Source organism: Megascapheus bottae, chromosome 28 (genome assembly GCF_031878675.1).
Source record: "Megascapheus bottae isolate mThoBot1 chromosome 28, mThoBot2.hap1, whole genome shotgun sequence".
Taxonomy (NCBI): Eukaryota; Metazoa; Chordata; class Mammalia; order Rodentia; family Geomyidae; genus Megascapheus; species Megascapheus bottae.
The window spans coordinates 7,073,806-7,100,106 of NC_143536.1; the positions used below are offsets into that span (position 1 = coordinate 7,073,806).

The 26,301-nt window shown below is 47.9% G+C and overlaps 1 protein-coding gene across 1 annotated transcript; it reads right to left on the reverse strand.

The window, feature by feature from the left end:
* Nucleotides 1-1,691: 1,691 nt before the first annotated feature.
* On the reverse strand, nucleotides 1,692-20,981 carry Vsig10 (V-set and immunoglobulin domain containing 10). The gene is made up of 9 exons (XM_090320201.1): nucleotides 20,903-20,981; nucleotides 17,282-17,563; nucleotides 13,394-13,696; nucleotides 11,493-11,753; nucleotides 10,558-10,851; nucleotides 7,161-7,271; nucleotides 6,142-6,154; nucleotides 4,917-5,128; nucleotides 1,692-3,946 (listed from the first exon to the last, which is right to left on the reverse strand). The coding sequence occupies exons 1-9, from the start codon at nucleotides 20,979-20,981 to the stop codon at nucleotides 3,894-3,896; spliced, it is 1,608 nt and encodes a 535-aa protein (XP_090176327.1). The 3' UTR covers nucleotides 1,692-3,893.
* Nucleotides 20,982-26,301: the final 5,320 nt, after the last annotated feature.

Here is a 26,301-nt window from a genome sequence, read left to right on the forward strand (position 1 = left end):
GGGGGCGGGGCCGGCACCAGTGTAGGAGCGGGGCGGGGCCTTGGAGCCGTCCTAGACACGATGGGGGCGGGACCAGGGAGGCTCACAGTCACGGCTGCTATGGGCGTGGTCGTTGGTGTGTGGGCGTGCCCACAGGCCGAGTGGGCGGAGCCTGGGCACGGCGCCGGGCGAGGCCGCTATAAAAGTGGGAGCAGCGGGCGGCCTGGGTGAGTGGTGGTCCACGGGGGCAACCGGGTTACTGGCCCAGAGAGGACCTAGATGAAAACGGAGGGGGTGACGCTGAAGTAGAATGGGGGGTAGGAGTGGGGGCTTGGAGAGGGCCCTCTCTCCTAGACTTTTATCCAGTTGTCCATTTTGGGGACCTTCTCTCTTTCCATCCTCCTTGTTCTCTGCTCTTCCCTCTGTCCCGCTCCCCTCTCCTAATAATCTCCGTTTTCTATTGGGCATGTATTCCTTCATTGAGAACCCCTCTTTTATCTTCAACCTCTGTATTAGTCTCTACCTAGGTTCCCACTTCACTTCCGATTATCTGCTCTCCTTAGATTCCAATTTTATTCCCAGCTTTATTACCTCTACCAAATCTTTTTGATTTTTTAACCCAGCATTCCCCCCACACACCATTTTTTTTCTCCAATTTTCTCCTGTCCCAAATTCTCCTCATCCCTCATGACTTCAGGCCCTTTTTTTTTTTTTTAATTTAAATTTATTTTTTTAATTTTTTGCCAGACCTGGGCTTGAGCTCAGGGCCTGAGCCCTGTCTTTGGACTTTCTCAAGGCTAGAGCTCTACCACCTGGGCCTCAGCACTACTTCCAGCTTTTTTTCCTATGTATGTGGTACGGAGGAATGGAACCTGAGTCTTCCTGCATACTAGGCAAGCACTCTACCACTAGGCCAAACTCCCAGCCTCTCAGGCCCTTTAAATGGTTTGTTTTGTAGTGCTGGAGTTAGATCTTGGCATCATTGTTTTTCTGAGCCATTTATTAATTAGGTCCAAATCAACATCACTGAAACATATTTAAAAATAATTTTATTCTGTAATTTAAAAAATCCATAACCTTGAAACTAATTTCTATCAACCTTTCCCCAGGAAATATTAAAATGTAAATAACACGGAGCCATCTGCTTCTTTTTTCTTCCCAGCAGTTTGTAGCCGGGCCCCAGGTAACAGTATCAGTTGGCACTTAACTACATCAGAAGAAATTGTTACCCAGCAAGAAGGCCCCCCCCCCCCAGGTTTCAGTGCTGAGAGTATGGAAATATTCCAACATGTCTTTTCCTGCTGAAATTGTAGGTTCTGTTTGGACTTGTAATAGAGCTAGTATCTAAGCTACAGGATTTCAGAGTCCCTACCCAGGGTACACCAGATTCTAAAGAAAAGCAACACAATTGTAATTGCCCTGATGTGTTTACCTTCCTGTTTCTGATAAGTAGACCTCAAAGTCCCAGAGTTAACAACATACACAGATAAGACTTTTTTTAAATACAATGTTGCAATTAGACTTAATCCCACCAAGACTGAATGCCTCATTCACCATGACTGGATTTGGTTCAGACCACAGTAAGGAAAAGGGAAGATGAAAGAAAGAGAGAGAGGGAGAGAGGGAGGGAGAGAGGGGGAGGGAGGAGAGAGAGAGAGAGAGAGAGAGAGAGAGAGAGAGAGAGAGAGAGAGAGAGAGAGAGAGAGAAGAGCTAAGAGCCAACTCTTAAGTGCCCCCTGCCTATCAGTGTGCCACCCGGGGGCTAACAGAAGTGACAGGGTCAGGGACTTGTGGCTTTTGGCACCAAGCCCTGGAGTCTCCCGTTTGCTAGTGGAAAATCCCTCGAATATTTCATGAGGCGTGTGCAGAGAAAGGGAAGCTATGGATAGTGTCCCAGCAACCTGGCAAACATGTTATGTGTTCTTTCCATTCCCAGCCAGCCATCCTCCACTGCCTACCCCCACCCCTACTTTTCCTAACTTGTTGCCTCTGAATAGTAGGTTCTCAAATTCAGGAATTCATCCTCAGACTCTCAAGGCCAGTGCTGCCACCTGAGAAGCTTGTTCTAGGATGCTCTAGAATAGTCTAGAGTTCATTCTAGAACAGTGCCTACAGCCAGCCTGTTGGAAGTGTCCCAGTGCATGAGGTACCCATTCAAGGAGTCTTAATCAAGGGACTTGCCACTTACAGCTAGCTGTTCCTGTGTGGTGAGCCAGTGCCGTTGGCTCCAGACTTACCAGCATCTGGAACTGGAGACAGTAATTTGTTTAATTCTTTCACAGAAGCTTACATCAGATAACCAGCTCGTATCCCCAGTACCTAATCCCTGCCACTGGACAAAGCAGGCTTTCCTTGGATCCCTAGATTTGCCTGTCGGAGCCGCTAGGCAATGTGAAAGTGCAAATTCAGGTCTAATTTTTTCATGTTTTCCACCTCTGTAAGGTCCTGCCTTTAAGAGGCTTGAGGGGGGAGGGTTGGGGAGATCTTAAGTATCTCAAACTTACCCCGTGTTGTTTTCAAGGGTCACTGATCAGTGTCTGCTCATAAGAAATAGAAGAGAAGAGCCGGGAGTTTGGCCTAGTGGTAGAATGCTAGTTGCCTAGCATGCATGAGGCCTGGATTTGATTCCTTGGTACCACATACACAGAAAAAGCTAGAAGTGTTGCTGTGGCTCAAGTGGCAGAGTGCTAGCCTTGAGCATAAACTGTCTAACTCAGACCTTGAGTTTAAGCCCCAGGACTGGCAAGAAAAAAAAGAAAAAGAAAAGAAAAAAGAAACAAGTTTTCCATTTCTAAAACAGACAAACAGGCCTGATAGACTATTTGGGCAAGGAATTCTGCTTTCTCTCCAAGCAACAGAAGAGATGAATGAAAGTGCTGAAAGCAGCTTTGAATTTTACGATAGGCCTGTTTTTCATCTTCCTGAAGAAAAGGCAAAGAAGGTAACTAACGGCTATGGAGCACTTCCCAGGAATGTTATGTCCTTCCAACTGACTTTAATTTAATCCTCACCCAGGAGTGAACAGGGCTAGAAGACAGTGGTGTTGCCCATTTTACAGATGAGGAAATAAGAGGCCCAGAGGCTTCAGGCCCAATCCCACTGAGCCAAGAAGGGGCAGGTCCAGATTTAAGAGTCTCCTGACGGTAAAGTCCGAGGAGCCAAACCAACTTCTTCCGACTTGCCCTGGCACCTGACACCTCACCTTTCCTAGGGAGAGCCCACCTCCTGCTCCTCACCTGAACAGTGATAAAGGAAGTTTCATAATCTGACTAGATTTCCCTTTTTTTTTTTTTTTTACTGTTTACAAAGCATTATTTTACCCCCTCTCAATACCGGGGCTTGAACTCAGGGCCTTCTGCTGTCACTGACCTTCTTTGCTCAAGGCTGGCACACAACATGGAAGCCACACCTTCACTTCCAGCATGTGGTTAATTGGTGATAAACTCTCACAGATTTTCCTGCCTCTGCTGGATTTGAATGGCTATCCTCAGATCTCCGCTTCCTAATAGCGAGGATTGCAGGTGTGAGCCACCACTGCCAGGCCCCAATCATAATGGTGGCAAAGGACCCCAACAGCAGTGCTTCCTCTTGCAAACCAATGTCTGTTGCAGTCAACCTGGACAGAGCCAGGTGATATAGTCAAAATGGCACCTCCACTGCCAATTGCTGCTTTCCCCAATACATTGCTCCTTTCTAGAATGTCTTAAACCTTCAGAAAACTTCCAGCAAGTCAAAGCAATGATGAAAGATGGAAGGAAAGATGGAGGTGTATTTCTTCTTCTTGGCTGCTGGTGTGAATGGAAGCTCCTAGACAGCGGTGGGGGTCAGGGGTCAAAGCCAAGCCATGAGCCTTGTTTTCCAAATGGAGCTTTCCCAGCTTTCAAGACAGGAGGTTGATGGGCAGATCACCTTCTTCAAACTGGCCTGTCTTCTTGAACAATGTCACTTTGCTGTGCACTGTTGTCATCTGTTGAGGGGGCAGGGAGACTCAGTGATCTCAATGCAGTGGCATGGTATTGTTTCCTCCGCTAGACTACTGTTGTATTAGGGACTGCCAACTCTCTTACTGGTAAAGCCATAGAGTCCGGTTTTATGGTGGAGCTGGGGCAGGGTGTGTAACTGCCCGTCTCAATTCAGAATCCTCTAGATGTGCTTGATGCTTGCCAACCATCATGCCCCTGGCTCATGCCCTCACCGGAAGCTTTCTTGTTCCTATTTAATTGAACTCAACTGTCCATACAGACTGGTCTCCTAGCATACTCGCGCGTGCGCGCGCACACACGCACGCACATACCAGTCCTGGGGTTTGAACTCAGGGCCTGAACATTGTACCTGACCTTTTTTTTTTTTTGCTTAAGACTAGTGCTGTACCACTTGAGCCATTGTTCTACTTACCCGCAGGTAAGAGTCTCCCAAACTTTCTGACTTCTAAGATCCTCAGATCTCAGCTTCCTTAAGTAGCTAGGATTACAAGTGTGAGCACTGGTGCCTGGATGGCTTTTTTAATCCATCAGCCATCATTGGGTAATTGAATCAAAGCCCTCTACTGCTGTGTCTAAGTGTTGAGGAAATCCTGGGGTTCTCCTGTGTTTTATCTATTCATGACTGCCCTCCTGAAGGTATCTGCAGGGGAATCTTCATCAGTGCCTCTTTTCTATTCCACAGTGCCCATGGTGTGCCTTTACCCAGTGAGTGTCTTGATGATGTGTCAGTTCCCATACCAGCAATTAGACTTGTCAGGTACCCCAAATGCCTGGTACCAGAAGTGTTTCAGGTTTCAGAATATCTGTACATGTAGAATGAGAGTACCTTGGGAGGGATGGGTCTCGTGTGTAAACATGAAACCACTTTAAAAAAAAAAAGCCAAGCTCAGGCCCTGCAGATTGAGTAGATGCTCACTGCCCAGAGCTGAGTGTTTACAAGGAAACGAGGTTTACCTTGGAGATCCTGCAATCCACTCCTCAGCTGCTCTAAGTTTCCATTCACCAGTGCAGTCACTCTGTGAATGTGGCCATGCTTGTGGACTTCTTTTGACAACTCCTCTCTCGTCTCTTCTTCCACATCTGCGTCCTCCTCTTCCTCTGCCCCCTCTGCCTCCTCTTCCTCTTCTGAATCCACCAAAACCATCATATCACCCATGTTCTGAGCCCTATTTTCCAAAGGAAGGAAAATAATCAAAAAAGACATCTTGTTTTCCCCCCTCACTGAACAGTCAACACTAGATCCAGACCCACCAGGAACAGTGGCTGTCTAACATGGGGTAGTAAAAGATGAAACCAGAACAATAGTGTCCCATCATCAGGAATGAATTACTTTTCCATAGATCATAGAAAAGAAGTTAATTTTTTCATTCCACTGAGGTTCTTACAAAAATAAAATACACATCCAGGCAGCTATGGCTCATGTCAGTAATTTCCAGTTACTCAGGAGGCTGAGATCTGAGGATTGCCATTTGAAACTCAGCCAGGGCGGCAAAGCCTGTGAGATTCATTTCCAGTTTAATCAACCAAGAAGCTGGAAGTGAAATTGTGGCTCAGGGGTAGAGCCCCAGCCTTGAGCAAAACATGTTAACGACAGCATCAAGGCCCTGAGTTCCAGCTCCAGTGCTCCCTCCGCCCATCACAAAAAAAAAAAAAAATAAATGTTTACTTTGCCTCAACTGGAGTTTCCTTTGAAGGGTAGAGGATTCTAAGCACATTCATCCGGTAAGATTTTGGCTTATTCATCCTTTTGTCTCATGTTAGGAAATGTAATAAACAAAAGCAGGAATGACTAAGCTACCATGTATACAATGTCTTCATGTTTCAACCCTAGGCCAACAAAGTACCTAGCCCTGAGGTCTGACATCATTCTAAACAAACAAACAACAACAACAACAACAAAAACCCAGACTTTGGCATCCATGAGAACTAAGTCAGCAAGTGGGGCCTGCCATCACTTCCTGAATTAGCTTCCAGCAATCATTTCACTGGGTCTCCACTCCCCAAGGGAAACAGAAATGGTACCATCACTCTGAGGTGACCAAGGACTTATGATAAGGCCTTAGGAAGCTCTTAGGTATGTTGTGCAAAGATGGGTCCCCAGTGGAACTTGCTATTGTGAGAACAAGGAAGATGAAAGTTTGGAAATGGGGTCTTTGATTTGAATCTTGAGAACACTTACCTCAAAGTGCCTCCTACAGAAGACAAGAGAAGAAAACAAGTCAGTAACCAGTGTCACCACTAAGACTCCCACACATCAATTTAGAACAAACTGACTGGAACAAAAGATGGGCTAAGCCAGGGGCCAGTAGCTCACGCCTGTAATCCTAGCTACTTTTGAGGCTGAGATCTGAGGATCCCAATTTGAAGCCAGCTCAGGCAGGAAAGTTTGTGAGAATGATCGTTAATTAATCACAGAAAAAGAAGTGATACTGTGGCTCAAGTGGTAGAGTGGAAGGCGTGAGCAAAAGGAGCTCAGGGACAGTGCCCCAACCCAGCGTTCAAACCTCAGGATCAGTTTAAAAAAAAAAAAAAGGCCAGGAACTCATGGGTCACTCCTGTAAGCCTAGCTACTCTCTCAGCACTCTCTTTGAGGGTACTGGTTCAAAGCCAGCCCAGGCAGAAAAGTCCCCATGAGACTGTTATCTCTAATGAAACACTCAAAAGCCAGAAGTGGAGCTGGGTGGCTCTAAGTGGTAGAGCACTAGGTCAGAGTAAAAGTGTTCAGGGACAAGCCTAGGCCATGAGTTCAAGCCCTACAACTGCCAAAGAAAAAGGAAAAAACGCTGAAACTGATGAACTGACCCAAGATAAGAGGTTCTAGAAAGTTCAGGGATGGCAGGCAATACTTAACCACTATAGCACATGTTGACCCCAGGAAGAGTTCCACAGATGGGATGTCACCTGAACAATGGCTTCCTTCCCACCTCCCACACATTTCCTTTTGGTGCCATCCTAGTACTTAAGACACTGTCCCTAAGCTTTTTCTGCTCGTGGCTGGTGCTTTACCACTTGAACCATAGCTTTTGGCCTTTTGTGGTTAATTAGAGATAAGAGACTCATGGACTTTCTTGCTTGGGCTGGCTTCATACTGACATCCTCCTGGAGAGCTAGGATGACAGGCATGATTCAGGGTTGCCAGGCCCCTCACAGCCTTTTAAGAAGCCTGTAGGAGAAGTAGAGGGACTGAGAAGACTTCACCTTTCCAGCAGAACACAGGGCTGTAATACAACAGAAGCCCCAAAACAGTGGCCACTCCCAACAGCACGAGGCTGATGACCGTTCCCACGATGCTCCCGACGTTGACAGGCTCTGTAAAGACAAGTCACAGTGAAGGCTCATCCATGTGACATGGGTACAGCTGAAACACCATCTGTCCTCTGCCTAAACCCGGCTCTTATCTTGGCTTCCTGACCTTAGAACAGATGATCACTCTACAATGCAAGACAAATAGCCATCCACCAACCTCAGGCAGAGTTCATGAGAGTCAAAGTGCATGATGGGACATCTCGGAAAGTTAGAAATCGGTGTTGGATATTCAAGCAACTAAGTTCGAGTAGCAAAACACTGCCGACCCCAGGAAACTTTCCTCCCTCTTGGCTCTTTGCTATCACAATCTTTTTTTTTTTTTTTTCCGGGGTGGGGGTTGTGGGGCTTGAACTCTAGGCTTGGACGCTGTCCCTGAGCTCATTATCATAATGCCATTTCCTGCTGTCACAATCATTATTGGCTGTCTTCTAAGGTCATAGATGAACGGTTAATTTTGTCTTTTTTTTCCCCCCCAATCAGGGCTGAGGATTGAACCCTGGGCCTTGTGTATGCTAAGCAAGTGCTTGACCTCTGAGCTAAGCTACATTCCCAGCTTGAGTTTGACCTCTTTCCCAATTTCATGTGAACAAACTTATCTCTTTTATAATGTGTTTATCTTGTTCGATATAAGGTTTAGGCTATTAAAAAAAAAACCAAGACCTGAGGCCAGGAGTTTGGCCTAGTGGTAGAGTGCTTGCCTAGCATGCACAAACACCTGGGTTTGATTCCTCAGTACCACATACATAGAAAAAGCTGGAAGTGGTGCTATGGCTCAAATGGTAGAGCTCTAGCCTTGAGAAAGCCCAAGGACAGTGATTAGGCCCTGAGTTTAAGCCCCAGGACTGGTAAAAAAAAAATCTGTGTTGACCAGACATGAAGAAAGTAAGAATGGGGCTGGGAATGTGGCTTAGTGGTAGGGTGCTAGAGTTGTAGAGTGCTTATCTATAATGCATGAAGCTCTGGGTTCGATTCCTCAGTACCACATAACCAAAAAGAGCTAGAAGTTGTGCCATGGTTCAAGTGGTAGAGTGCTTGTCTTGAGCAAAAAAAAAAAGGAGAAGACCAAACTAAAATATCTGTATAACATACATGAAGTCAATGAAGACTTAGCATGAAGAACTTCCAAAGCAAAAAAAATAAAGACAAAAACAAAACGCACTTACATATATGTAAGAAAGGAGAAAATGTCAAGGCATAAGGTATGGCACAGACACAAAACTTTAGCAATCAGAGAAATGAAAATTAGAACATCAGAGAGATTCTGTTTTTGGTTGGTCCTAGGGCTTGAACTCAGGGCCTGGGTGCGATCCCTGAGTGTTTTTGCTCAAGGTCAGCCCTCTACTACCACTTTGAACCACAGCTCCATGTCCCCTTTTTAGTCTGTGAGATAACAGTCTCACAGACTTTCTTGCACAGGTTGTCTTTGAACCATTACCCTCAAATCTCAGGTTCCGGAGTAGCTAGGATTACATTACAAATCCAGTAAAAATGCAAAACAAGCTAATTTTTGTCTACTGCTTATGAGACTAGAAAGTGGTATACCTATTAGATAATATGCATATAAATAATATGCCTTTCAAATTAATATGCGCATAACCTTTGTACATATCTAGAGGAATGCCTGCCTGAGGTGGTGTACAAGTATACAAAGACGGAAATAAAAAGATATCCATAGCAACTTTGCTATCATCACAACAAATGTCAGTAACCACACAAACATCCATCAGCAGGAAAATGAATAACGGTCTTGTGGAAAGATGACACAACGGAGAATTAGACAGCAATGAAGAGGCAGAAGTATAATGATGTGTATCCACATAACTAAATCCTAGAAAGAAAATATAGAGTGAAACCAGCAAGTCACAAAAGACTTGCTTATGGTTATTTCAACTTTGCTTTTTTTTGTAGGAAAAAAAATTTTTAGAGCAGTGTTCAGTTTCTAGCAAAATGATACAACATATACAATTCCCCACATGCACATAGCCAGCCCCCTGCTCTCAAATATTGTCACAACTTGGAATCTACCCTAGACATCATCTAAGGCCATAGCTGGCATCAGGCCTCACTGTTGATGGGGTACAGCCTATGAATTTAGATGATGCCACAAAGACATGTTTCTACAATTACGTCAGAGAGGATTTCCACTGCTTTACAAGTCTAGGGCTCTGCCTGTTCCACAATTCCAGAAACTTCTGACCTACTGAGTATCTCCACTGTTTTCTACAGTATACAGCCACAGTGACTTTATTTTTAAACTGAAAAATAATAAACTAAGCCAAGTGCTGGTGGCTCATACTTGTAATCCCAGTTACTTAGAAGGATGAACTCTGAGGATCTCAGTTCAAAGCCAGCCTGGGCAGGAAAGTCTATGAGAGTCATCTCCAATGAACCATTAGAAAACCGGAAATGGCACTGTGGCTCAAAATGGTAGAGTTGATGAGTGGATCAACAAGATGTGGTATTTATACACAATGGAATTCTATGCTGCTGTCAGAAAGAACGATATTAGACTTAGAAAAAAATCATATTAAGTGAAGTAAGCCAGACTCAAAGGAACATAGGCTCAATGGTTTCCCTCATTTGTCATAATCAGTAGAAACCTTGGGCTCTCCTAGCAGAGATTCACAATAGATCAAAATCTAGATATATAAGGCCATATAGTATGATGCTAAGTGAAAGGACCTCCAGAATATAGAAACAAAAACCATATAATGGGTGATTGTTGTCCTTAATGTATTATGTTATATCTCATCTCTTTTGCTGTCCCTTGGTTATCTCCTATTGTTACAATATTTCACCTTGTTATCCAATATATTTTATATATGCTTAATTGGTTATTTGAAATAGGAGAGGGAAGGGGGGAAATCAAGTTGTGCGGGGGGATGGGAGGAGGGAAATGGGAACCATGACATGAGAAAGGGTATCAACATGTGTGAAGTAATGTACCTTCTATCTGGTGAATATAATGTAACCCTTCTATTAATTACAATAAAAATATATGAAAAAAATGGTAGAGTGATATCCTTTAGCACAAAAGCTCAGGGACAGTGCCCAGGTCCAGAATTCAAGGCCCAGAACAGGCTAATAATAATAGTAATATATATAATTATATAGAATATGTCTATATATATATTTTTGCTCCCTATGCAAGTATTACTTCCTTTAGGAGTCAACAATAACTGTTTCCCATGCACATCTCTTATCTCTCCGTTGACACAAGGCAGTGGAGAAGCGGCCCCGGTGGGCTCTATGCAGAAGCTCTTTACCCGCATCTCTCCTTTAGGCTCACCTTTCACACTCAGCCAGATGTCTACCTCCCTCACCCCCACGGGGTTCTCCGCTCGGCACACATAGTAGCCCTCATCCAGGTCCTGGGAGCAGTTGTGGACAGTGAGGTTGGAGCTTTGGCCAGCCTGGGTGATGAGGTAGTGGCTGCTGGGCTGGAGGACTGCCTCAGGCTGGCTGAGGTTCCTCAACCACTGGATCCTGGCAAGAGGAGAAGCTCCGGACACTTGGCAGGTGAGCGTCACGTTGCCCCCCACAAAGCAAGTCTTCATGGGCTCTGAGAGCAGTGAGGGGCTTCCTGGAAATGAGACGGTCAAGAAAGACAAATGAGGGGCCGGGAGTTTGGCCTAGTGGTAGAGTGCTTGCCTAGCATGCACAAAGACCTGGGTTCAATTCCTCAATACCCCATACATAGAAAAGCTGGAAATGGTGCTATGGCTCAAGCTGTAGAGCGCTAGCCTTGAGGAAAGCCCAAGGACAGTGCTCAGGCCCTGAGATAAAGCCCAGGACTGGCAAAAAAAAAAAAAAAGACAAATGGTTCAAGAGACAAGAATGCTGCCTAGACATCTTTAAGAATAACTTTCCTGGACTGGGAGTTTGGCCTAGTGTTAGAATTGCTTGCCTAGCATGCACAAAGAGCCAGGTTCAATTCCTCTGTACCACATACATTGAAAAATAAGAGGAAGTAGTGTTGTGGCTCAAATGGCAGAGCTCTAGCCTTGAGAAAACCCAACGACAGTGCTCAGGCCCTGAGTTCAAGCCACAGGACTGGCCAAAAAATAACTTTCCTGAGAAGGAATCAGGACCACTCCAACACACTGTACTTTTCTTTCCCAGAACTACTTTCAATTTTTGGCCAAGAATTGAAAAGAGAAGGAAGGCAGGTTGACCCTTCCCCCCCAACCACCACCAACCCAAGACAAAGCCAGCCATACTCACGAATCTGCACCACACAGCTGGCTCCGGACTCGGGGCCTACTATGTGGGTGCCAAGGCATTTGAATGTCTTGCCATCCTCCACCTGGGAGTTGTTCAGCATCTCCACCCCCAGCTTTGAGCTCCCCACAATCATCCCTCCTGGCTCCTCTGTCCACAGGAAGTGGGGCTCAGGGTATCCGCCATCCCAGCGACAGGTGAGCCGCAGCTTGGAAGAGGCCCATGAAGCCTCTGCAGAGCACAGAGGTGCTGAGGTAGGAGGCGCTGCAAGACACCAGAGGAAATGCAGCCTTAGTTACACTCCGAGTGTCACCGGCTGGCACTAAGGATTCTGGAATTAGGGTCTCAGAGAAACATCAACTGTTAGTCAAGTGATGGGGCTCATGCCTCTAATCCTAGCCACTTAGGAGGCTGAGATTCGAGGATCTAATTTGAAATGAGACAGGGCAAATGCAGGAGACTCCAATTAATCACCAAAAAGCCATGAACGTGGAGTTGTGGTTCAGGTGATGATGTCTTAAGCACAAAAAACCAAGTGATAGCTCAAGGTCTTGAGTTCAAGCAACAGGATTGGCACAAAACAAAAACAACACCAACAAAACACTGAGCCACAGTCTACTCTTGAAACAGCCCCTAGAATAAATCAGCACTTGCTACCAAATTTCTTCTGCTATGTATTAAGTCTCAGAGGCCATGAGTCTTGTTGGTCTTTGTATTTCTCTCTAGCCAAGAGTGGTCCTGAAATTTAAGTTAATTTCATGAAATTACAAATCTAGTCCCTCCATCACATAGCTATATTTCAAGCACTCAGTAACCACATGTGACAAACACCTGCTGTATTAAAGACCACATGGAACATCTCCATCAACCCTGTCCAACAAGTTCTGAGGCACAGAGTTGGGGCCTAAAAACAACAGTGGCCAACAGCAAACGGACTATTAAGTTATGAAAACAAACCAAGCATGGCCTGGGTTCTTGTTGCAATGTGGATGACCCCCTTACACAAAGTGAATTTCCTATCTGATAATGCCCTATGCATGCTGCACTCATAACAAATACCTGAAAACTAGAAAATTCACAAAGGCAGCGAGCCTAAATTAGAATTTGTCAGGGGCTGGGGATCCCAGAGGGGAGAGCAGTAAGTGCTTAACGGGGTTTTGAAGTTTTTAATGGAGGTGATAAAAATGTTTTGGGACTGAACGCAGTTTGGATCTGGACTAGCTCTGCAACAGAATACAAATTAAATAAAGGTTTGGTCCCATGCTTGATACTACAGGCCGATGGCGGAAACTTAGAAGAGGTATGGCCTAGAGGAAGGTCTTAGGTCATGGCGGATGTGCCCCTTCCTCTTTTGGTCCCCAGCACACCAGGCAGTGAGTGAAAGGATTCCTTGGTGTCTCCTGTGCTCACCATGGGCTGTGTCATCAGAGGCTCAAAGGGACAGGGCCAATCCTGACCAAAACACCTGCTCAACTGTGACCCAGAATAAACCTTTTCTCTCCACTGGTGGGTTATCCCGAGGAGTTCTCAAAGCCCAACTGGGATGGCAGCCAGCTTCCTGGAAGAGGTTGGGATGACTTCCTGTCATTCCAGGGGGAGGGGGGGAAGGAAATGACTTCCGGTCAGGCCTGCCTGGGCGCATGCGCACTCCGGAATGAGGGAAGAATGACTTTTAGTCTGGCCTGCATGGGCGCATGCGCACTCCAAAAGGAGGGCGAAATGACTTCCAGGCTGGCCTGCATGGGCGCATGCGCACTCCGGAAGGAGGGAGCATGACTTCCTGTCTGAGCGGAGTGGGCGCATGCGTGTGAAGGGCACCGCAGAAAAGCGCAGCGGGCACCCTGGGGTGACTCCCTCGGGAGAAGGCGGCGAGGGCCGCGGGGAGGGCGTGGCTTCTTACGCACAGTAGACCAGGAGCTCGGTGGTCACCTGTCGCTGCCTCCCGCTGCGCGTGTTCGTGGCCACGCAGGTGAAGTTCCCTTGGAGACTCGTCGACACCTGCAGCAGCGCGAAGCTGGAGTGGGAGCCATTGCTCCCGAAGAGCTCGGCCGCGCCCGAGGCGGCCCGGAACCACCACTCCACCCGGGGCGGGGGCCGGCCGCCGCTGCCGCAGCTGAAGGCCACCTGCGAGCCCTGGGTCACGAACCGGGTGCCATTGGGTAGGGAGCCGGTGGCGGAGATGTTGACCTCCACCTGGTAGGGGCCATCTGGGGATGCAGAGAGATGGGAAGCGGTCATTTGAGCGCCTGTGCGGCTCTGAGACAGACCCACAAACCCATCAGGACGCACTGGGCCTTCAGAGCCACCCGGACCTTACTGGGGGAGGGGGGGTCAGAGAAACACTGAGGCGATCACACAAGGATTTAAACATGACTGAGCATATAACGAAGGCCTGGCAAGAGCCTCTCTGTGTCCACTGCACTGTGGAATAGCTACAGAATTCTGATCACAAGTATTAGCCCAGAGCCAAGGGCTGATCCTAGCTACTCAGGAGGCTGAAATCTGAGGCTTGAGGTTCAAAGCCAGCTCAGGCAAGAAAGTCTATGAGATGCTAATCTCCACTTAGCCACCAAAAAAAAAACTGGAAATGGAGCTGTGGCTCAAGTGGTACAGTGCTAGCCTTGAGCAAAAAGAAAAAAAAAAAGATCCCGAGAGATTCTGAGTTCAAGCGTCCATATCAGCACACGCACATGTATGTCCGTGCGAGCGTGCACACACACACACACCAACAAAAGAAACAAGGAATCAAGAGGCCATTCCAAAAAATTTTTAAAAAAAAATTTAAAAAGCATTATTTGTGAAGGACCACACAGTGCCCCTGAATGCAAATATTGACTTTGCCCTAACCACTGCATAGCTGTAGAAAGGGGAGTTTCAAAGGTGGAGACTTGACAATATTGGGGTAATCTCCCCTCAATGCAGGGGTCAGCAGATTACAATATTGGGGTAGTCTCCTCTCAATGCAGGGGTCAGCAGATTACAATATTGGGGTAATCTCCCCTCAATGCAGGGGTCAGCAGATTACAATATTGGGGTAGTCACCTCTCAGTGCAGGGGTCAGCAGATTCTTCGCCTCCCACACAGGGTCTGGGGAAAATAAAGCTATGGCTTGAGAGGTGTTCAGGCCCTGAGTCACTGTTGATGGCTGGTAGGGTGGTTGGTTAGGTATGCGGATAGGCAGGTCCTGGGCGTGCCTACACTTGGTACAGAGTATCTCTGAGCTTCTAGTGGACAACGCCCAGCCACAAAGGTAATGTGATTCACACCGGACATATTTGGTCTGCTGGGACTCAGTGGCTTGCGGCCCTGGACACAGTGTGGAACTCTGGAAGCCAGATGAGAGGGGCTTCTTTCCAGTACAATTTTCAGCAAGAATTGGGGTTGGTTCCTGAGTGTAGTGGTACACACCTGTAACCCCAGCACTTAAGAGGTAAAGATAGGTGGACTGTGAGTTCAAGGATAGAGTGCATGTTTAGTGAGACTCTGTATCCAGAAAGAAAATAAGAAATGGGCCCAGTGCTAGTGGCTCAATCCTGTAATCCTCCTAGCTACTCAGGAGGCTGGGATCTGAGGATTGCAGTTCAAAGCCTGCTCATTACCCATGTGCCATCATTCTCTACTTCCTAGGCTTCAGAAAAAAATGGAGCCCAGAAGAGCTTACAGCATGTCCCGGGAAGTGCAGCAAGTGTCTTACACAGGCTGATCTTCAGCCTTATCACTCAGCTCCTCAAATGCCCACACAGGACATCAGCATCAAGAAACACAAAGGCTTGGGCTGTAGCTTAGTGGTAGAGTGCTTTCCTAGCATGCATGAAGCCCTGGTTTGATTCCTCAGTACCACATACACAGAAAAAGCCAGAAGTGGGACTGTAGCTCAGGTGGCAATGTGCTAGCTTTGGGCTCAGGAATAGAGCCCAAGCCCTGAGTTCAAGGCCTAGGAATGGCAATAAATAAATAAATGACAAAAAACAACACCTTAGAAAACAGGATGTCTTCAGAGCAAGAGGATAATATTTGAAGATGGAGGTTCAAAGGTATCCCAGGCAGGGAAATAGGAAAATGCAAGATATTCTTCTTAACTTCAGGTAAGAAGCAAAAAACATGGACATGGCTCAAATGGTAAAGTGCTAGCCATGAACAAGAAAGCTGAGGAAGAACACAAGGCCCTACGTTCATACCCCAGTACCAGCCGGGGGAGGGGAAAAAAGAAAAGAAAGAAAAATTGAGAGAAAGGAAGCAAAAGAAAACCTGACTCTTTCGAACAGAGTTACCAGTTACCAAACACCCCACTGACTGGCAAGCAGAAGTCCAGGTCCAGGTGGCAGGAAAGATAAAGCTCCCAGCCCTTACACATGCAGCTTTGTGTCTCTTTAGCATCTGTTCACTCTCACACTCAAGGCCACTGATAGATAACAACTTGTGACATCTTGGAATGTTCGTCCTCTAGCTTCCAAGGCCACATGAACATATTTCCAAACTTTTCTCATTAAGAGAAGAAGGATATGTGGCCAAATTCCTAACTGTGTTGGTAAGAAGATTGGAAAGGTACAGACAGAAATCTAACTGATTCAAAACCCTATTAGAAAGGCTTCGACAGCCAGGCATCAGTGGCTCATACCTATAATCCTAGTCACTCAGGAGGGTGAGATCTGAGGATCATACTTTAAACCAGCCTGAGCAGGAACATCCATGAGAGATTCTTGTCTCCAGTTAGCCAGCAAAAAACCAGAGGAGGAGCTATGGCTCAAGTGGTAGAACTAGTTTTGGGCAAAAAAAAGCTCAAGGACAGCACCAAGGCCTTGAGTTCAACTCCTAGTACTGGCACAATAATAATAATATAGTAATAATAATCCATTTCTTTTCAGGCACTGAAATTTGAAGTGTACACATTTTTCCCCCAATTGTATAAAAGTGCATTGAATAGTTATATCTTGCAGCCATATGAAAAGGTCAGTGTACTACAAGTGGCTGGTTAGATACGGCCCACAGGCTATAGTCTGCACAAACCCACTCAGATTTCATCTGTGTATATTAGCACACAGGAAGACTGTTGCAGGAAAGTGGGGGAAGAGCCAGGCAAGCCCCACTGAGTACTTAGAAACTGTAGCAAATGCACTCACTCTACCTGGAAGAGACTGCAATATATTAACCCCAATCACAGAGGAGGAATGCAGATGTGGAGATATCCGGCTGCCTACTTGAGGTGATAGAGGCCGAGTGGTAGCTTCAGAATGGAACACTGGCAGTCTGACTCGATCACGTATGATAAACTAATATGGACAGTAAGGATGATAGGAACAATAACCTAAAAATAATAGCTAAGTCATAAGCCAGGAGTCTTTAAAGCACCCTACAGACGTGTATCTGTCCTTCACAGCAATTCTATGGGGCAGGAATCTTTTCTTGTGTATATGTGCACTGGTGCTATGGTTTGAACTCAGGGCCTTGCCCTCTCAGCTGGGCTTTTTTGCTCAAGTGCTCCACCACTTGAGTCATGCCGCCAGTCTCCAGGCATTTTGCTCGTAAACTGGAGATGAGAGTCTTGCAGATTTGTCTTCCCTGGCTGATTTCAAACTGTGATCCTCAGATCTCAGCTGCCTAAGAAGCTAGAATTAAGAGTCATGAGCCACCAGTGCCCAGCTGTGGGGCAGGGATTCTCTACAGCCCATTGCAGTCTGCAAGTGTCAGAACCTAGAATAAAACCCAGGCCATGTGTTGCCAAATCCCAAGCTCCTAATCACAGCCTCCCCTCCTGTCTTGTGCACGGCTCTTGCGGAGGACTCAGCACTCACCTGCCACCTGCAGCCACACGGGGAAGTAGCGTGTGCCATTCAGGACCTCCTGGCAGGTGTAGGTGCCCTCATCCTGCAGACTCAGATTCCCGATGTGCAGGGCACTGGCGTTTACCAGAGAGAAGCGAGGTGCAGCAGGTGGGAGGCTGGAATTGGAGGTCAGAAGGAAGATGGGCTCCGAGTCATTCCGATACCAGGTCACCAGGCCCCTGGATGCTGAAGCATTGCCGCAGAGGAGGGTGACGTTGCCGTGGGCCTCGCCAATGATCACAGCCCCCACTCCTGTACAGGAGACATTGCCTTGTTACTACCTGTCTTGGTAAAACTTGCTGTTGGGAGAGAACCTCCTGCACTCGAATATCTGAAGAGGTCTCCTGTGCTTTGTTTGTTTTGGGCAGTCCTGGTGCTTGAACTCAGGATCTGGGTATTGTCCTTCAGCCTGTTTGTGCCCTAGGACTAGCAAACAACAACAACAACAACAACAACAAAAACCCAACAACAACAACAAAAAACAACCTCCCAACTTGAGAAGTGGGGGGTGAGGGGAGTCTGCAATCAATTAGTGGTGATGGTTGCATAGCCTTGTGAATGAACTCTAAGCCACAGAACTAAGCGCTCCAACAGGGTGGTATGCAAATTTTGTCTCAATAAACTTCAGTGAAACCAGTTGCCACCTCCCTCTGGGGAGTCCAGCCCAACTGAAAGAGAAAAAGAACAAGGCGCTGATGGCTCAAGCCTATTATCCTAGGTGAGATACGAGGATCACGGTTCAAAGCCAGTCCAGGTAGGAAGTCCAATTAACCACTATGGCTCAAAGTAATAGAGCATTAGCCTTGATCAAAAGAACTGTAATCCTAGCTACTCAGGAGGGTGAGATCTGAGGATCAAGGTTCAAAGCCAGCCAGGGCACAAAAGAACCTTAGATTCTTATCTCCCATTAACCTCTAGAAAATGGCTCAAGGGTAGAGTGGTAGCCTAAGCTAAAGAGCTCAGGGACAGTGCTCAGGCCAAGTTAAAGACCCATGACCCACCCCCCACCGCCCAAAAAAAGTTCAGGAACAGTGCCCAGACTCAGTTTAAGTCCCAGAAACAACCAGAGAGACAGATGGGGGGGGGACCAGGGAAGCTATATATCTATTATATATGTATATATATCTATATCTATACATATATATATTTTTTTTGGTCGGTGGTGGGGCTTAGACTCTGGGTGGGCCTGGGCACTGTCCCTGAGCTCTTCAGTTCAAGGCTACTGCCCTACCCCTTGAGCCACAGCGCCACTTCCGGTTTTCTAGTGGTTAATTGGAGATAAGTCTCATGGACTTCAGTGCCTGGGCTGGCTTTAAATGGCAATCATCAGATCTCAGCCTCCTGAGTTATTATTTTTAACCTGGGGATTAAAGCCATACCCCTTGACCTTTTGTTTCTGAGACAGGGTGACAAACTTCTGATCCTCCACCTCTCCTCTTCTAAAGCTAGTATTACAGGAGTACACCATGTCACTTGACGTTTATTTGATCTGTTCTGATTAGACGGGGCTTCTTTAGTTCTGATTTTCTTTCCATCTTTTGTTATACTGTTCCCAAGACTTTAAAGCTAGGGTAGGATTGAAAATATATATATATATAAGCCACTAGCTGAAATGTGAAGTATGAGACCTAATGTTAGAGATTCCACCCCCCCCCCAAAAAAAAAAAAAGCTTCTCAGTAGTTTAAAACGCAGGTGAGGATCATTTTCAAAGGCTGGGAACCCAGGTTCTCCAAGGAAGGGACAAAAGGACTGTGGAATTCCAGGTGCAATGAAAGTTCTTGAGTCCTGCAGACTCATCCCTTTCCTGTACCAAGGAATAAAGGAACCACAGCGTGGAAGGGCCCTGGTACAATTTTAACTTTGGAACTTGGGCAGACATGTTCTTCTACAAGGAAAAGAACAACCATTTGAAGACAGAGGCGCTTTTCCTGGCTTTACCTGATTCATTTGTCTAGAGATTTTTTTTTTCCCCAGTCCTGAGCTTGAGCTCAGGGCCTGAGCCCTGTCCTTGGACTTTCTCAAGGCTAGAGCTCTACCACTTGAGACTAAGCACCACTTCTGGCTTTTTTCTATGTATGTGGTACTGAGGAATTGAACCTGGGTCTTCGTGCATGCTAGGCAAGTGCTTTAACCACTAGGCCAAACTCCCGGCCACTTTAGAGATTATTTAATCAAGAGATGTAACTGAAGCTACTCTGGCTCAGAGGAGAACAGTCATTGATTAGTGATGTCTGGCACTGGCAGAGGAAGGGTAGCCACAATATTCAACACAAGTTCCATTCTTGATGACCCTAAATCCCCTAGATTTGCTATTGACAACATTTGAGGTTCAGGAAGTTTAAACTAATTTAAGGTCCCACGGATGTCACCAGGAGATGTGAGGCTGTCACATACATCTCAAATATTCCAGGTCCCAATAATCTAGCCTCTCACACCAGAGTGGGATAATAGGATGCGGAAACATTTTGTGCTACTGGAAATCATTCTCTGTGGTCCCCCGGTCCTGAAGTTAAAATATGTAATAAGGGGGGGAGCAATATATATATATATATTTTTTTCTTTCCCTTACGAGGGCTGTGACTTGGGCCTTACACATGCACTTGCCTATCAACTGTAAGCTGTCTGGTCACTGTTGCTATATTAATATTTACACTGTTGGCTTTACCCCAGACACCATGTACCTAGCAACTTTCCCCAAGAATACCCCAGAGTGTTCCATACAGGTAACAAGCGGAAACAGCCTTGGGACCTGGAAATGACAGGAACCTGCATTACAGACCACCCTCCCCCAGGGGCCACTCCCGATTGTCCAGAAAACCTCACCCCAGAGAGATGGCACAAGCCTAGACCACAACAGGGAGACCGCGCCTAGTTCCTTGTAGGAAAACAGGTCAACCTTCCCATTTTCCCAGATGACTTGAAAATCGGGGTATGCATTTTTATGACTACTGGGGGGAAAACGATCACACACACACACACACACACACACACACACACACACACACACACACACACACACACACACACACACACGAAAAGCCGAATAATGAAGCGCTTCTCTCAGTGGCAGCCAGGAAGCTCAGGCACCGTTCGTGGCCCAGCTCCAGCCATCTGAGCGCATATAAACCGCTTTCCACGTGCATCCTGGCCCCCTCCCCACCTCCAGGCCCCCCTGGCTTCCCACCCCACCTGCTCCCACCAGAGGCCTCCCACACAGTGGCGACGCATCCACTGGCGCAGTAAACTCAAAACATGAGAAGGAAAAGCTCTCCGTATCTTTGCGGGCAACTCTCTCTTCTATAACAAAGACTCTTTTTTTTTCTGGCCAATCCCAAGCAATCGAAAGGTATTTTCGAATAAAAGTTTGCTGAAGTGGGGGGTGGGGGCCGGGCCGGGGTGGGGCGGGCAGGCCGGCGGGCGGCAGGTGTGCGGCCGGCCGGCGCCGCGGGGCCCGGGGCGGGGGAAGCCGCCGGTCCCGCCCGGGCGCCTTCCCGGCGGGGGAAACGCACCGGCGAGCCCGCAGGGACGTGGAAAGGAAGGAGGACACCGGCGCCCCCCCGCGCCCCCGGCGCCCCCGCCGCGGCCCTTACCTGCGGGCACCGCGCGGGCCAGCAGCGCCCCGAGGCAGAGCAGGACGCGGAGCTGCGGCGCCCGGACGCCCGCGGCCATCTCGCCGCAGCTCCGGAGTGGCCCCAGGGCACCGATCCCCGGGTGCCGAGGACGCCCCGCCCGGCCCGGAGTGCGGGGCGTCGGGTCGGGTCCCCAGCGGAGCGCACCCCGCCCCTGCGCCCGGAACGCGACGGGCGCGGCCCCCCTCCGCCTCCAGTCCCGGCCGGGGCCGACCGGCGCGCGCAGACCCGGGAGACCGCGGCCCCGGACGGCGCTCGGCCTGCCGCGCCCCGCCCCGCTCCGCCCCGGAGCCCCGGAGCCCGACCTCCCAGCCAGGGGCCGCGCGGCCGGGCAAACCCACGCCCAGCCCGCGAGCGAGCCGGGGACGCGCGGACCCGCCAGGCTCGCCCAGGGTCTTACCTCTGGTTTTGGACTTTTCAGTTCCCCCACGCCGGCAGGTTCGATTCCCTTTATTCCTTCATGGGCTCCCCAACCCCCTCACTCCCCAAAACAAACCCCCAGCCCAGGTCCATCCCCGGGGGGGGGGGGGCAGCTTCCATCTTCCCAGGAAGAAGTCATGATAGAAACGTTCTGTTTAACACCAAGTGGGGGGCCAGGAGTGTGGCCTAGTGGTAGAGTGCTGGCCTAGCATGCACGAAGACCCGGGTTCGAGTCCTCAGTACCACATACATAGAAAAAAGCCAGAAGTGGTGCTGTGGTACAGCTCTAGCCTTGAGAAAACCCAAGGATAAGCCAGGAGTGGTGGCTCACGCCTGTCATCCTAGCTACTCAGGAGGCTGAGAGTTCAAAGCCAGCCTGGACACTAAAGACCCTGAGACTCTTATCTCCAATTAAAGGAGAAGTGGGGCTTCGCTCAAGAGTAGGGTGGTAGCCTTGATCTGAAGAGTTCAGGGTCAATGCCCAGGCCCTATGTTCAAGACCCATGACCCCCGCCCCCCCAAACAAAAAAAAAAGGAAAGAAAGCCATGGTCCAGTGGCTCACATATGCCATCCTAGGTAATCGGGAGGCCAAGATCAAGATCAAGATCTGAGGATCAGAGACCCGAGCCAGCCCTGGCAGAAAAGTTCATGAGACTCTGATCTCCAATTAACTACTCAGAAAAGGACAGAAGTAGGGTTGTGGCTCAAGTGGTAGAGGGCAAAGAGGCTCAAGGACAGGGCCCAGGTGCTGAGTTCAAGACTCATGACGCATAAATAAATGATTAAGTAAATAAATAAATAAGGATAGTCCTAGCTACTCAGGAGGCTGAGATAAAGGTTCAAAGCTAGTGGAGAAGGAAAGTCCAAGTCATTGACTCTTATCTCCAATTAAGCAGCAAAAAGATGGAAGTTGGGTTGGGAGTTTGGCCTAGTGGTAGAGTGCTTGCCTAGCATGCATGCACACAGAAAAAGCTGGAGGTGGTGCTCAAGTGGTAGAGCACTAGTCTTAAGGAAAGCCCAGGCCCTGACCCAAGCCCCAGGACTGGCAAAACAAAAAAAAAGCTGCAAGTAGAGCTGTGGTAGACCACTACTAGCCTTGAGTGAAAATGAAGAGACACAGTGCCCAGGCTTGAATTATATACATGCAATAAAAGGGAGGTAAGGGGCAGGTAAGGGGAAAGAAAGAGAGAGATCACATTTCTTCCCACCTTTCTGTAATAAATTGAAGATGTTCCCTGCCCTGGGTTGCAACTCCATGACCAATTAATAAATAAACTAGCAAATAAATAAATAATGGCAACCCCGAGGTGGTATTACAACATTCAGTTGCCCAATGGAGCTTTATTGAACTTGCTTTCCATGGAAACCTTCTTTTGGAACTGGCAAAACATGGAAAGTGTGTTTTTCTTGACAGTAAACTGAAGGAGGAGGCCAAAGTTGGGTTTTGTTGTTGTTTTAATTTGTTTGTTTATTTGTTGAGGATTGTGGGACTTGAATTCTGGTCCCTGAGCTCTTCAGCTCAAGGGTACTGCCCTACCCCTTGAGCCACAGCCCCACTTCTGGTTTTCTGGTGGTTAATTGGAGATAAGACTTTAGTGCCCAGGCTGGCTTTGAAGCGTGATTCTCAGATCTCAGCCTCCTGAGTTGCTAGGATTACAGGTGTGAGCCACTGTACCCGGCTTCACAGTTGGTTTTTTAACTCCCGTTTTTCCCTCTCCCGTTCTCCGCTCCCACTTTGGAATCTTGACCCTGGGTCTTTTATCTTATAGTATGTAGACAGGTTGGGTCCCACCCCTTTCTTTTGTGTGTGTGTGTGTGTGTGTGTGCTGGCATCTATTTGTTGATTTAATGACTACATTCATGTCAAATAAGGTGGTTTTGATCTGGCAACACTCATCTCCACCTCAAAAACAAGCTGTACAAGTGTCAGCATTCAGTGGCTGGTTTTCAGCTCAGAGTCTGGAACTTTTGATGCCTCCCCTGGTGCTTAGCAAGGGCAATTGCATAAAGCAGGCCTCCCCTGGGGACTTGCTGTCTCAGCATGGCCGGGGTACACCTGCCAACCTTTGCACCCCAGCCTCTGGCCCAGCTGTTTTAAAGTAGTTCACATTTCAACAGGCGACCCAGGCGGCCTGTCCCCCACCCTGTCACCCAGGGCCTGCATCACTCTAGCCAGCCATCCCCTTTGGATATAGTCCTGGACCTGTGACGCTGTGCTGTGTTCGCATCTCTGGCTCACTTTGGATCTCTGACAAAGTAGGCCACAATCCATCCCAGACCTAATTTCTGTATCTGGAAACTGAGAGGGCGCCTTCCCAACCTCTCCTTTCCCAGGGGACTGTCCTGGGGGTCATATGATCTCCACAACTTTCTGGAACCCTTTAGAGTGTCTGTCACTGGAATTGCCCCTGAACTGGGAATCCCCCAGACACACTGCCCTCTCGGCAGGCTGCCACCTGAGGCTGGGTTGGTTTTAGTTCTCTATCTCCAGGCTAAGTGCTTTGCATAGAGAAGCTTGTTCAGTCCTCTGAGCCCCCTGGAAAATAGGGTGTTACCGATCATGTCCATTTTACAGATGGTTCCTACAGCTACTTTACAAGATAAACGGAAGAGTCACAATTTGAACTCTAAGTCTGTTGCATGGTTTGATGCGTGCGTGCGTGCGTGCGTGCGTGCGTGAGTGCGTGTGTCTATGTGTGTGCGTGTGTCTATGTGTGTGGGTGCCAATCCTGTGGTTTGAACTCAGGCCCCGGGTGTTGTATCTGAGCTTTGGTGTCCAAGGCTAGTGCTTTCCCACTTGAGCCACAGCCCCACTTCTGGCTTTTTGGCGATTCATTGGAAAGAAGAATTCTCACAGATGTGTTTTTGCTGCCTGGGCTGACTTTGAACGATGATCCTCAGATTCCAGCCTCCTGAGTAGCTGCCGTGACAGGTGTGAACCACAGTGCTCAGCAGCAGGCATCAAGCTTTGAGCCTCCCCACCCCCACCCTGTGCTTTTCATCAGAGTTTCATACAGAGTTTGGGTCTCTGAAGACTTGATCAGGCTGTGTACTATTTCTGTCCCATTCTACCCCGGTCAGCATCTGTCCCCTCTCTAGAGATCTCCACAATGTTTCCTAGCAACGACCTGCACATTCTCCTGGGGGCTTAGGAGAGGCGTCCCTGCAGCCCTGTGCAGCATCTTCATTCTTGGAACAAAAAAGTTGCCAAACCTTCCAGGACCACCATGCCTTCTATCCAGAAGGGAGAATTGGGGGTGCAGATGCTACAGCAAGGGAGTTCCTGACTCAGGCAAAATCCCCCCCCCAAAAGAAAAAGCTGACAGGATGCAATGGAAAACAGAGGCTGGTAGTGTCTCTGTCAAGCACACAGTTTGGAGATGATGTGATCTGCCCCCTCCTGCACCCCATTCCCCGAGGGATCACAAGGTGATTAGCTTGGGAAGAAATGGGGGAGCCAGAGACTGGAAAGGAGCCAGAGGTGGCACCCTCCAGGTAAGGACAGCCCAGAAGGACAAACGGTGATGGTGGTGTATGTGATTGTGTGTCTGTGTGCGTGCACGCACGTGTGCCAATTCTTTTGGTACAAATACTTCCAAGCTCACCGGATTGCAAGTTGCCACCAGGATGTTACCAATGTCTAATACCCAGTTGGGGCCAGGAGCGCCGCCTAGTGGTAGAGTGCTTGTCTAGCATGCACGAAGCCCTGGGTTTGATTCCTCCATACCACCTACTCAGAAAAAGCTGGAAACAGTGCTTTGGCTCAAGTAACACAGCACTAGCCTTGAGCAAAACAAGTGTCCAAGGACAGTTCCCTGAGTTCAAGCCCTAGGACTGGCAAAAAAAAATCTACTACACAATCACTGTCCGAGGCAGAGACCGCTGCAATGGCCTTTCTGTGCCCCCCTTTCCTTCAAGGAGGAAAATTTGACAAGGAAAGGTACAAGCTGGATTCCCGGTGCCTGGACTAGACTCAGGAGACAGAAATAGCAGTCAGACTCCTGAAGAAAAGTCTCTGATCACTGGCTCCTGTGTTCAGTAAACTGAGGCTCACCGCTGGCTGACGGAATGCATTTGCAGGTCAAGACAACGGATATTTCCTCATTGCAGATTAGGACTTTAGGCTGACGTGTGTTGAATTTGTGAAGCATTAAAAAAAAGAAGAAAAGAAAAAGCAAGCAAGGAAAGGAAGGAGGGAAGGAAGACGAGAGAGACAAACAGAAGGAAGAATGGAACTTACTAATTTTTTAAAGGATTATTCTGCAGGAAATGGTACAGCACTACCAACTTAATTAGGTTGGCATGGAGCAGGGTTCCAGAGGCTTGTGCCTATAATCCCAGCTACTCAAGAAGCTGAGATCTGGAAGACTGGTATTTGAAGTCAACCCTCATCACAAAAGTCTACGAGACTCTATTTCCAATTAACTACCAAAAAGCTAGCTGGGAGGCAGGGCTCATGGGACAGAATGCTGGTTGATCAAGCACAAGGACCTGAGTTGAAGGCCCAGTACCTGAAGAAAAAAAAAAGCCTGCATCTCTATGACGATACCTGAATTCCATCTGGCTGGAGTTCCAAAGTCATATTTTATGCCGTTGATTTGTTTAACCCCTCTTTTTGTGTGCTGACCATGGCCTTAAACTAACTCAAGGTGTACACACTGTTCTTTAGCTGTTGTTGTTGTTTGTTTTGCTCGAGGCTAGCATTCGTTAAGCACAGTTTCACTTTGGGCTGTCTTTTTGGTGGTTCATTAGAGATAAGCGTCTTCAGATTTTCCTTCCAGGCTGGCTTTCAACAGCAATCCTCAGATCTTGGCCTCCTGAGTAGCTAGGATTACAGGCACAATCCAGGTGCCTAGCTCAAGACCTTTAGATATGCAGGTAGGAATCCCCAAGGGTTGAGGCTTGCTTCCACCCATTATCCTCAGAATCCTGCCTCCTA

Coding starts and splice junctions, on each gene's coding strand:
- Vsig10 (XM_090320201.1), bottom strand. CDS start 20,981: ATGGCCGCGGGCGTCCGGGCGCCGCAGCTCCGCGTCCTGCTCTGCCTC. Junction 17,564..20,902: donor GGCCCGCGCGGTGCCCGCAG/GTAAGGGCCGCG, acceptor TCTCCTGTACAG/GAGTGGGGGCTGTGATCATT. Junction 13,697..17,281: donor CGTGTGGCTGCAGGTGGCAG/GTGAGTGCTGAG, acceptor CTGCATCCCCAG/ATGGCCCCTACCAGGTGGAG.